Here is a 12,566-nt window from a genome sequence, read left to right as displayed (position 1 = left end):
TTTCTTTCTTTCTTTCTTTCTTTCTTTCTTTCTTTCTTTCTTTCTTTTGTATATCTAACTCCCAGGTGAAAAACCTCCCTCTTCTATCAATAGATCAATCAATAAACATTTATTAAGCGTGCATTACACTGTGCTAAGCTCTGAGGATACAAAAAGAGACAAAAGATAGTCCCTGCCCTCAAGGAGCTTACCATCTAGATGCTGATCAGCACTATCTCTATCACTTATAGCCTTAGAGGGTGGCCTAGATCACTGAGAGCTTAAAGACTTGCCCAGGGTCATACCATATGTGTCAGAGGAAGAACTTCTTGGCTGGGAGGCCATAGTACTGCTGTTTGTGGTTCTGTCATTTTTCGGTCGTGTCCGACTCTTTGTGACCCCATTTGGGATTTTCTTGGAGTGGTTTGGCATGTCCTTCTGCAGCTCATTTTTCTGGATGAGGAAACTGAGGCAAATAGGGTAAAGTGACTTACCCACGGATCACACAGTAAGTGTGAATGACAAAAATGAGAAGAAAAACAAGGAAAGATTTCTATGAACTGATGCAGAGTGGAGTAAACTGATCTGGAAGAACAAATATACCCACTGCCTTCGATGATGTAGATGAATGAATGCTAAGAGGGGGCCACTGTAGTTCCACCTCTCCTGGCCTCAGTTCTCCTAGCTGTAAAATGAGGTCTTATGGTTGAGGGCTTTGGTTTATTCTGCCTGGCCCCAGACAGTAGAGCTGAGAGTTATTGCTAAAGCTTACTGAGAGGCAGGTTTAGACTTGATGTAATGAAAAACTTCCTAACAATTAGAGCTATCTTTCAGTGGAATGTGATGTCTGGGGAGGCAGTGAGTGGAATCCCCCTCAATGGAGGCCTTCAAGTAAAGGCTGGGAGCTCACTGGTGGGGGGTGGGGAGATGGAGCAGATCCAGGTGTGACTTTGATGAGATGGCTTTGGAAGTGTCTCCCAATTCCACGATGCTATGAAACCACATTCAGGGAAATGGTAATAACCAATCTTGGTCCTGGAGGCAGATAGTGAAACACATCTTCCTTCTGTCCCTGGAAAGGCAGGGAACTATGGGGTTGGGGGCGTTACGTTCATTGTAGGTGTTGTTTTTGCTTAGCTGTTGATCTGTGTTCTGTAGGGGGCTGTGGTTCCAGGTGGGCATTGGAAATGCGGTGGGGTAATATACAAAAACAAAAAGATATCAAGAAAAATGATCATCGTTGTTATTTTACATAATATTAGTGTCTAGGCTTTGGGAAACTGGTCACATATTTGGACATTTAGATGGTATAAAGTCCCAGACCTTGTGCCCTTTGTGGGGCTGTCCAGGATTTCATGCCTGGGAAATGTGTGATAGTGGAAACAGCTTTGGGCTGGGAGTCTGGAGTCCTGGGGTCAAATCCTGACTTGACCACTAACTTATGTTATGACCTTAGCCAGTCCTTTCTTCTGCCTGGGCATTAGTTTCCTCTTTTGTCAAATCGGAGGGTCCTGACCTGTCTGGTTCTGGCAGGAGGCCTTAAACTATACTCTCTGTGAGGAGGCTTCATTCCTATCTTTGAACCTTTACTCATTCTGTTTCCTTCTCCCAGAGTCAATTCGGGTGAAAAGAGCATGGAATGTGAAGTCCAAGGACTTGGGTTCAAATCCTGGCTTTTGTAGTTACTACTTGTGTGACTGTTGGGCAAGGTATTTCACCCCTTTTGGCTGCAGGGTAGTTATCTGGAAAATGAGCGGTTTAGACTAGATCATCTCTAAGGTCCCAGCCCTTTCAGCTCTAATCTTCCCTGTTCTAGGGCCCTCTCAGTTCTGATATTCTTTGTTCTAAGTCCCCTCCCAGCTCTGACTTTCTTTATTCTAAGGGCCCTCCCAGCTCTGACATTCTCTGTTCTAAGGACCTTCCCAGCTCTGACATTCCTTGTTCTAAGGGCCCTTCTAGCCCTGACATTCTGGGTTCTAGGGCCACTCCCAGCTCTGACATTCTTTGTTCTAAGACCCCTCCTACCTCTGATATTCTGTGTTCTAAGGGCCCTCCCAGCTATGATAGCCTATGTTCTAAACACCCTCCCAGTTCTGTTGCTCTGCATGTTAAAGTCCTTACCTTTCTTGCAGGGTCTATAGCAAGCCTTAAATCCTATGAACCCTCTTGGAAAGGTCCCTCCTCACTCCATTTCCTACCAAAATTCTACCCATCCTTTAAGTGTTTCTAATTCAGTAAAAAGGCAGTTAGGTGGTGCATATGATAGAGTGCCCAGCCTGAAGTCAGGAAACCTCATCTTCCTGAGTCCAAATCTGACCTCAGACATGTACTAGCTGTGTGACCCTGGGCAAGTCACTTAACCCTGTTTGTCTCAGTTTCCTCATCCGTAAAATGAGCTGGAGAAGGAAATGGAAACCACTCCAGTATCTTTGCCAAGAAAACCCCAAATCAGACATGACTGAAAAGACTGAATAACAAGAATATCTCAGTAAAACGTATTTCAAATTCTCCAGCCTTCTCTGGACTCTCATTGAACTCACTTAGTGCTGTAGAGCTCGGTCCATAGTTAACCAGAGAGAGGATGGAACAGTGGGTAGGGCAGTGAGCTTCAAGAGTGGAGTTCACATCCTGCCTCAGATACTTACTCACAGGGTGACTCGATGCACTTTGACCTTCTATAGTTTATCTAAAAAGTGGGGATGATGATGGTGATGATGATGATGGTGATGATGATGATGATGGTGGCGGTGATGGTGGTGATGATGATGGTGGTGATGATGATGATGACGGTGAAGATGATGGTGGTGGTGGTGTTGGTAATGATGATGGTGATGGTGAGGATGATGATGGTGATGGTGATGGTGATAATGATGATGATGATGATGGTGGTGGTGATGATGATGGTGATGATGCTAGCACGCCTGCAGGGTTGGGAGGAACAATGAGATGATAATGGCTATTGCTATGTCGACTCTTTGTGACCATATGTAGGGTTTTCTTGACAAAGACACTGGAGGGGTTTGGCCGTTTCCTTCTCCAGCTCATTTTACAGATGAGGAGACTGAAGCAAACGAGGTTAAATTACTTGCCCAGGGTCACACAGCTACTAAGTGTCTGAGGCCAGGTTTAAACTTGGGTCTTCCTGACTCCAGGCCACATGCTTTATTTACTGCACTACCTAGCTACCCAGTAATGGCTGTAAAGGATTTCAAAAACTTTAAAGCACTCTAGGAATGTGAGCTATTATTATTATTGTATATTAGGATCAGAGATTTAGAACTACAAGGGACCTTAGAAGCCATCTCGACCAACTGTTTTTGTTGTTTGTCCTTGATTCTCAAAGAGGACCATGACATCAGGAAGGTCATGCCATGACATGCAAGTGAATTGGATTTAAGTGACGCAGGGCTGTGCAAAGTCACCAGCTTCACTTTCTCCTCTGGAGCCATCTGGGTCCTGTGGCAAGATATGGATCAGGATGACTGGAGATGGCCCAAGATGCAGTAGAGAGCCTTGGCTTTTTCAAGCTAAGGTCTTTAACAGGTCTCAATTTGACTGAGGCAAGGCCCGTTCATTGATGAAGGCTTAATAAGAAATGAGGCGGCGAATGGCCTCTTTACCTAGTCTTGACTAACTGCTCACTTTACAATTGAGGAAACTAGGCCCACTGACTTGGGTGGCTTGGCCAAAATCACACAGTTAATCAGTGACGGAGCTGGGATTCGAACCAGGTTCTCTAGGTTTCAGAACCAGCACACTGCTCATTTTATCTAGTGGCTTGGATCACAGGGAAGTAGGCAAACAGGTCATTGGGTGATGAGTGAGCCAGAACATAGGGGAGACCTGCTGGACAGTTTGCTTTGTAGGGGCTTGAGCTGGGGGAGTTTGGGCAGTAGGGCCGAAAGCTTAACAAACCTTGTGCCCTGCTGCTTATCTGTTTGATTTGTTTATATCCGGATTATAGGATATCGAGTCTCCAGGGACATTATCTAGTGCAGGGAATCTTCACCTTGTTTGTGCCCTGGACTCCTTGGGTAGTTGGTTTAGCCAGTTCCTTCACAGAGTCATCTTCTCTCTTTTTTTTTTTTTTCCAGAATCATGTTCTTAAATACATCAAATAAAATACATTGAATTACAAAAGAAACTAATTAAATTGAAATACTGTTGTCAAAATATTTTTGAACAAGGTCACGGACTCCAGATTTAGAGCCCCTGACCTGGTGCAACCACCTCATTTTACAGATACTTATCAGAGATGTTGGGTGGTTTACCCATCATGCCACAGTTTATAAATATCAGAGCCAGGATTTCATCCCAGGGACTAATGTTCTTTCCACTATACTTACTACCTTGCCTGTCTTATCTCAACCCAAGTAGAATCTAATATCTTGGAAAGCAGGGTCCGTAACCTTTACTGTTCTATGTTTTCATCAGTACCCAGAATACTATATAGATAAGGAGAGGAATTAGACCTATGGTTTTGCTGGCATAGAGAACTCTCAGGCGAGGAAACTCTCTCCATCAGTACAGATTGGCACCTTCTAGAGAGTTGCATAAAGTCCTTAGAAGTGACCTGCCAAGGGCCGCACAACTAATATGTGTCTGGAGCAACTCTGAATCCAGGTGTTGTCCTGGCTCCAAGGCGGGCATTGTAAATAATTACTGCACAAATAAGTGAATAAAGGGGCCACTTCCAGAAGGGTTTCTAGGCATGAAGCATTGTCTCACTACCTTCCTGCCCAATCCTGTGTCTCTTTCTGTTTAATTCCCAGCCTAGTTCTTGTCTTGTGTGCCATCTCCAGTAGCCAGGGTTCTCCAGGGTGGGCCGGGTCCAGGGGGGAGTGCGCCCCTTCAGTGCCTGCCTTGGAGGCTCCGTGCAGCCCTACATGTAGAAAGTCAGAATGAGGCAGATTGTGTATTCCTGCTGTGACCCACACTGGGCAGGTTTGGGCTTGCCCGGCTTGGCATGGCCGTGTGGCATGTAGGTGGGGCAGGGCTGGGGCTCTGCTCAGTTTGACTTTCATACACTGAGGACCTCTAGGGGCCCAGGTGGCCAGATCAGTTTGTGATTTGATTAAAGTCTTGGTAATAAGCACAGAAAGTGGCCACATCTCATCTTAATGAGTAAGTTCACTGGCATCTGTTTCCGAGACCACATATCCCAGGAAGGAGGTGGGTGGGTCTTTGGGCAGTCTAAGACTTGACCTCTAAGTTTACCACCCTGTATGTCACTGTGGCCTCAGTTTCCTCATCTGTAAAATGACGAGATTGAACTGGATGGTGGTGGGGGGGGTCCCTTCAAATTCAAGTTCTAGACCTATGAGCTTATTCTAGGTATTGACTGGTTAAGAACACATAAGAAATATACAGCTTTGAGTTGAGGTGATGCAAAGAGGAGGGCCAAATGCCAGTGTGGAAGGTTCCTTGACCCTTTCTGTGCCTACATTTCACAATCTGACTCTAATCTACCTGCCCTTCCCCTTGTGCACCCTACATTCTAGCCAAACAAGCCTATTTGTTATTTCTGGGACAAGACATTTCCTGCCTTTGTGTGGGCTGTCCTCCATACTTGGAATGCTCTCCCTCCTCCACTCTGCTTCTTGTAATACCTGACTTATTTCAAGGCTCAGCTCAAGCATCACCCCCTGATGAGACCCTTCTTAATGTCCCCAGTAGTTATTTCTCTTTGGGCTCCTTTCTCCATTAATTTGCCTATATTATCTGTTTGTTTATGTCCTACCCTCTCTAGAACTACGTCTTCAATCATACTTGAATTGATTTGCAGGGGCCCAAGAAGGAGGTAACCCTGAGGGGCTGGGTTTCTGGTACTCTCATTGACAAGCTCCCACTGGTGTGTTTCCCATTAATATCAGTCAGACTTCAGTTGACTTTTAGGGGGGTAAAAAGAATTTCCTATAAATGTTGTGGCATTTAAAAAATTCAAGAGGTATAATTTCTGGGTAATTTAATCATTTTATTAATAATGACAAGATGGCCATCTTTCTCTTAGACCAAAGACAAACATGGCAGCAGGCTCATGGCTTCTATGTCCTTGGAAGACAAGTGTTCCAAAGGGAGACAATCAACTCTGATTGGTTAAGAGTTAATGAGAGGTGGACTTTACGAAGAAAAGTGAGCTCACTCCAGTGAGGGGCTAAGAGTGACTCCACGTCACTCTTGGTCAGAGCCACCCCCCAGCCTTGGGCAATCTAGACAAAGAACCTATATATCTCCCACCCAAGCCATAGCTAGTTGGGTGGAGTAGCAGTACCTAGAATGAGGAGAATATTAATCCTATCTTCCATCAGCCCTTCTGTGAAGTTTGGACTCAAGTCAAAAGGCTGCACTCAGTGACCTAAAAGACCACATGTGGCCTCGAGGCTACAGGTTCCCCACCCCTGAGGTGGTTCCTATCCCATCTCAGCCACTTACTAGCTATGTAAGCCTTCTCAGTCTCCTCATCTGTAAAATGGGGTTGTTGGACTCATAGTCTCTTAAATCTGTGATCCCATGAAAAGTGAAGATGCTGGCTTTGGATGGGGTGGGTGGTGGCTAGAAACAGATGCATTTGAAAAGAATTGGAGAAGCTGGAAAGTGGCTTCTTATTCACAAGGGTGTGCTCTCTCTTCCCAGAGTGTTTTACCCTTGGCTGGATTCTCCCTCCATGAAGATGTCCCAGTCTTCCTCAGCAGATGAAGGAACCACGTTTGAACACCTCTGGAGTACTCTGTGAGTTTCCTTCCTAGTCTGTACCCTTGGGAGATGAAGTAGAAGAGTAGGGAGCTGTTTCCTCAGCTCATACTAGGCTCAACCATCTCATCAGGTCTGGTGTCCAGTTATAGGTAGATGGGCACATGTGGGCAGGAGCTGCAGCTAAATGGAGCACCCATGCCAGGGCCTTTCCTTAGGATGTATCATATAAAAGTAGGTACTTCCTAGTAGTCTGCAGAGCAGACTAATTGCCCTCCTGATCGTCCTTGGTGATGTAGAAAAGACCTTGATGACTGGGGAACAAAGTGGGGTGAAGGAGTGGGGCACCAAGAAGCCATTTGGAATACTGCTGGGAGCCTTTGAAGAGTCATGTAGAAGAAGGATTAACCTAGCTCTGCTTGGTTCTACCAGGCAGGACTAGAAGTAATGGATGGGAATTACAGAGACACCAAATTTGGCTTCAGATAAGGAAAAACTTCCTACCAATTAGAATTGTCCCCAAAGAGAATGCCTTGAGTGACAGTGAGGTCCCCATACCCAAGGTCTTCAAGTGGAAGAGGAATACCCACTTGTCTGGGGAGAGGATTCCTGTTCAGATATAGGTTGTACCAGATGACCTCTGTCACAAACTTAAATTCTTCAGTTTGGGAAGAGAAGAGGATCAGGTGGTGGGGAGAGAGGAAAAGAGATGAGAAGAAAGGATGAGAGAGGACTGGAAAGAGGAGAGGAGAAGAGAGGGTCAAAAGGAGAAATGAGGAGAGAACCAGGAGGTGTAGATAGCCCAAGAGGAAAGGAGAGGATAGGAAAGGAAGGGGGCGAGGGAGGGAGAGAGAGAGAGAGAGAGAGGAGGAGGAGGAGGAGGAGGAGAGGAGGATAAAAAAAGAAGAGAAGAGAGGGAAGAAAAGAAAGGAGAGGAGAGCTGAGGAGATGACCAGAAGGTGAGGAGAAGAGAGGAGGGGTGGGGAGGGGTGGTCTAGAAGTACATAGGAAGAAAAGTAAATGGGAAAAAGTTTGAAGCCAGGATACTCTCAGGTCCTTCACAGTGACAAGATCGATTTATACCCTCCTCTCCTCCCCCAAACATGCCATTTCCTTTCCATTCTCAGTTAACTCTAACCTTGGAATGGTAGGTTAGGGTATTTAGACCAGCGGTTCAAGTAGGGCTAATGGCTTTCCTCATCTTTTCTCAGGGAGCCAGACAGCACATACTTTGATCTCCCCCAGTCTAGCCAAGGAGGCAGTGAGGTGGTGGCTGGTGGGACTGTGGTCAGCATGGATGACTTCCACATGCAGAGCATGAATGAGTCTGTCATGGTAAGTGAGGTCTCTTAACTTCTGCAGGTGAGACAAAGTGCTCATAGTAGGGTTGGTTTTTCCTTGGAAGGGTAGCATGATTGAGCTAATGAAATGGCAGCTTGGATGCTTGGTCCCTTTCCCATTGCCCCTACTACCCATGTCCCTTTAAATGGGTAGGATCATAAAAGGAGCTGGCCAGATCCAAGTTCCCTAAATGACCTCTGGATGACTAGGGTTCTCTTCTAGGCAGGAATGTCAAGATGTAGGGTGTCTGGACTGGGAACCAACTCAGACTCTCATCCCCTTTCTTCCTGACCACTCTGTGTCTGAGCCATAGAGTAAACCAGTTGTCTAATGGCAAGCAAGCATGACTATAGATTATGAGCTTGTAGGACAAATTTCAGGACTACTGGGGTACTGTGGTATTGGGCTTGATCATAGAATGATCAAGGCAGGAAAACTAGCATCTTCCTTCCACGTTAGTCATTCTTTCCTGCTTCTGACATCTTGGCCCATTCATTGCTGCTCCCACCCAAAATGCTGGCTTCATTCTGAGCTCCAAGATAGAGTGTTAAATTATGGTTAATACTTAGGGTGTTATCCCTCCCATAGAATATTTGCATTTCAATAGAGAGCCATGGAAAAGCTTTCCAAATGGAAAAAGAATTTTAATGGTGGACTATCTTCCACCATCTAAACCATTCCAATAAACACTTATTAAGTTTTTATGATTTATAACACATGGGCCCTGGGGCTACAAAAACAAAACAAAATAAATCATTCTCATCCTTAAAGGATCTTACTTGCTACTGATTGGTAGGTTGGGGATGATATACACTATGCATAGAGCTAAGTAAATATGGGATAATTGGGAGAGAGAGAAAACACTAATATTTAGAAGGAATCAGGCAAGTCTTCTTACGGGAGGTAATACCTTAGCTGGACCTTGAAAGGAGCTAGGAGCCAGGTGTGGTGGCTTATACCTTTAATCCCTGCCACCAGGAAGACTGAGGCTGATGGATCTCTTGTGCTTAGGAGTTCTGAGCTCCAGTGGGCTAAGTCAATACGGTGTCCCTACCAAGTCCAGACTCAATATGGCAATGGGTGGAGGGGTGAACAGGTTGCCTAAGGAAAGGCAAACTGTCCCAGATTGGAAATGGAGCAGGTTAAAGTTCCCATACTGATTAATAGTGAGATCCTGACTGTGAGTGGCCACTGTACTTTCAGGATAGGGAGAGCTGGCCTTTAAAAGGAGGAGGAGGAAGAAGAAGAAGAAGATAGGAGCTAGGGATTCTAAGATGTGCATGAGAGGTGGTGGTGGCAGCCTGTGTGTGCATGGAGACTGGAGATGGGATTTTGACTATATGATAGGGTTCTATTAAATATATCTGGAAAGGTAGATAGGAGCCAGGCTGTGGAGGACTTTAAATGCCAGACTGAGGCATTTACAGACTGTATTTTATCCTAGAGAAAATAGGGAGCCTTTGAAGATTTTTGAACAAGGAAATGGCGAGGTCTTAGGTGTGTTACAGGAACCTAAGTTTGATATCCATGTGAAAGATGGGCTGGAGAGGGCAGAACATAGAAGGAAGGCACCCAATTAGGAGGCTATTGAAATAGACTAGGAGAGAGGAGAGGTGGTGAAAGTGTGAGGGAGGGTCCCAAGAGGTGGTAAGCAGCTGTAATTGAAAAAGCTCAACACCCAATTGGCAACGAGGTGGGAGAAGGAGAAGGAACAATCAAAGATGGCTTCAAGGTTGTGGGCCTGCGTAATGGGAAAGGTAGTAGTACCTTTAACAGAAAGAGGAAAATTTGTGGATAAGATATATTTAGGGAGGAAGAAAATGAATTCTCTTTTGAACACGTTGAGTCTGAATTATACCAAGAGGTGATTTGGAGAAAGGAGGGCTTGCCCAATATACCTCATGCTGTATGATCTTGGGCAAGTCACTTAACCACCTTGGGTCTCAGTTTCCTCCCCTGTAAAATGATGGTATTGGGCTAGATGGCTTCTGAGGTCTCTTTCAGTTCTGTGTCTGTGATCCATACTCTGTCTACTTTTAAGGCCACACTTCCTAGACTCTTGTGGACATCGAAGACCCTACATTAGAGCAACTCGTTGTCTCAGAGAATCTTGGGGTTGGAAGGGACCCTAGAGGTTATTTAGTCCATCTTCCTACCCCAGATAATGCAGCATAAAACGATGTTTATTATGTTTATTATTATTATTATTATTATCTCTTCTGTAGAACCTCTGGACAGATGGTCAAACGTTCCTGTGTTTGGACCCTCAATGGTGGGGAGCTCATTATCTGAGAGGGAAGCCTGTACCATTGCTGGACAGCTCAGATTGTTAGAAAGTCCCTTACTATGCTGAGCTGAAATCTGCCTCCTCATAACTCAATAGGAGTCTTAGCGAGCAGGAAAAAGTAAGATGGGCATGGAACCAGGGACACCATCTCTGGGCCTGTCATGGAACATGGTCACTGTTCAGCTGCCTGACCAGTCCCTTGGGAGAAATGAAGGCCTCATTGGAGGCCCGGAGAATTCAGACCTTGCCTTGGGGATGAGGGGAGTGCAGAGCCTTATTTCCATATGGGCTGGTGTGCGTGCTGGCTCCCTCTTCTCTCCCCTCCCCTCCTCACCCCCACTCCCACCCTGACCCCAGCTGGAGTGGAAGGAATCTGTTCTAAGCCTGGTGAGTCAGGTTCAGGCCAGGATACGAAGAGCGCTTTCTTACTTGCTCGGGCATGTAGCTTACTGGGCCCCATGCTATAATGAAGGTGGAGCCCTACACCTTTCCAAACAAAAATAGAGTATAATTTGTTCAGGTATAAACATGCCTCATAGTAAAAAGCCATTTATGAGATATTTACATGCATAGCACACTGAATAGCAGTGGGAATTCCCGGCATAAATTGCTGGCTCAAACTTGGGGGTTCGGGGAGGGGTGAAGAGGGCTGGGCCTGGGGAAAGGGTTAGTCAGAGGGTTAGCTTGGTGATAATGGGCCAGAGCAAAGGGCAAAGTCCAGGGAAGAGGGCAGAAAGAGATGAGAAGGTGGAAATGGCCTTGAGACCCCACAGGGAAGCAGGAGACAGTGAGTAGCGGTTTGGACTGGGGAGATGGGGGGAAGGGGATGGGGTGGCTGAATGATGAATGGAGGACCCATGGACATCGTGGGTAGTCTGTGCTGGTCACGGCATAGAGTATTACACACACAGACTGTCATTCTGAGTCACTCAACCTCCCATGGGGCTCAGTTTCTCCATCTGTATAATGAGAGGGTCGGGCTAGAGGCATCTAAGGTCTGTGCCAGCTCCAGAGATGACCGGGTGACCTTCTGTCATACTATGAAGAAGGACTTCCATTGTTTACACGTCCACAGAATCATAGCCTAGAGCTAAGAGGACCTCCTCCATTCTCCTCATCTTACAGATGAGCAATGTGTAGAGGTCACGCAGACAGTAAAAGGCAGGGCGAGGATTTGAATCCGGGTCCTCTGCCTTGAAATCCAGCCCTCTTCCCATTGCGCCACAGGGACAGTGGTCATGCTGTGATACGGTGGTGCCCTGGAGTTCTCAAAAGATTTTGGTTGGGTCCTATTCAGTCGGAAAGTATTTGTGTAGAGGTGCAGCAATAGATTGCCTCTAGCAAAGGTGTGCTGGAGACTGCTCAAACTGAGCTGATTGTTAAATCTTCAGTGTGAACAATTAACTCAGAAATCAGCAAATGTTATATAAATCAGAGCCTGATTTATTGTTTTATGATGGTCTAGACTTAAGAAAGTGATAGAGAAAAATAATAATACAGAGTAAACATAAAAGTGTGGACTTTTCAGAGAGCTGGTTGTTAAACATTTACCAGCACAACCCTGACTCTTGCTAAGTGGAAAAAATCATTACCCGAAGTTAAGTCTGTAGAGACTAAGGCCTGATGTTCACACTATATAAGGATTAGGTGAAGGAATGGGGGGTACTTAGCCACAAGAAGAGAAGTTTCAGGTAGGTCTGATTGGTAGCGGCCTCCAAGTAGCGGATAGTGAGGAAGCCTTGAGGTGAAGACTTGAGCTCAAGTCCCCCTCTGACCCCTCCAGCCTGTGTGGCCTGAGTAAGTCACCGAAATGTCTCTGTGCTTGGGCCAGCTCTTCTTTCTTTTTTTTAAAGTTTATTATTCTGAACTTAACAAACATCCAGAAACAGAAGATTGTAACTGAAACTGTAGATCTCTGTTAGATACAGCTGGCTTTTCTTTTAAAAATAGAACATTTTGTATGGAATTTTCAAAGCTGTCCTATTTGTCTGCCATTCTTTCTGGCCTTCCTTCTGTTTTCTTCTGCTTACTTGAAAATATTAACTTTCTTTCTCCCATCCTTCCTTTCTTCCTTCCTTTTTCTCTCATTCTTTCTTTCTTCCTTTCCTTCCTTCCTTCTCTCTTTCCCCCATCCTTCCTTCCTCTTTCTTGTCCTTCCTTCCTTTTTCTTTCTCCCTTCCTTCCTCCCATCCTTTTTTCCTTCCTTCTTCTCTCTCTTGTTCTTTCTTTCTTCCTTTCCTTCCTTCTCTTTCTCTTTCTTTCTTTTTCT

At 45.5% G+C, this 12,566-nt stretch overlaps 1 protein-coding gene across 4 annotated transcripts in view; it reads left to right on the top strand.

Annotated features, from left to right (window-relative positions):
- The window catches only part of LOC114029525 (tumor protein p73), a 208,105-nt gene that overhangs the window by 52,985 nt on the left and 142,554 nt on the right, over nucleotides 1-12,566 (top strand). For 3 of the 4 annotated variants that reach the window (XM_027844004.1, XM_027844003.1, XM_027844005.1), the window contains exons 2-3: nucleotides 6,613-6,708; nucleotides 7,881-8,004. In XM_027844004.1, the coding sequence (XP_027699805.1) occupies nucleotides 6,644-6,708; nucleotides 7,881-8,004 (189 nt within the window). In that variant the 5' untranslated portion in view covers nucleotides 6,613-6,643. Of the gene's footprint in view, nucleotides 1-6,612; nucleotides 6,709-7,880; nucleotides 8,005-11,017; nucleotides 11,085-12,566 lie in introns of those variants that run through there. The other variant, XM_027844006.1, reaches the window with a different exon arrangement.

Source organism: Vombatus ursinus, unplaced genomic scaffold (genome assembly GCF_900497805.2).
Source record: "Vombatus ursinus unplaced genomic scaffold, bare-nosed wombat genome assembly UNPS02014932.1, whole genome shotgun sequence".
NCBI lineage: Eukaryota > Metazoa > Chordata > Mammalia > Diprotodontia > Vombatidae > Vombatus > Vombatus ursinus.
The sequence above is the reverse complement of the archived record's forward strand: the minus strand, read 5'-3'. Positions and strand labels throughout refer to the sequence as shown.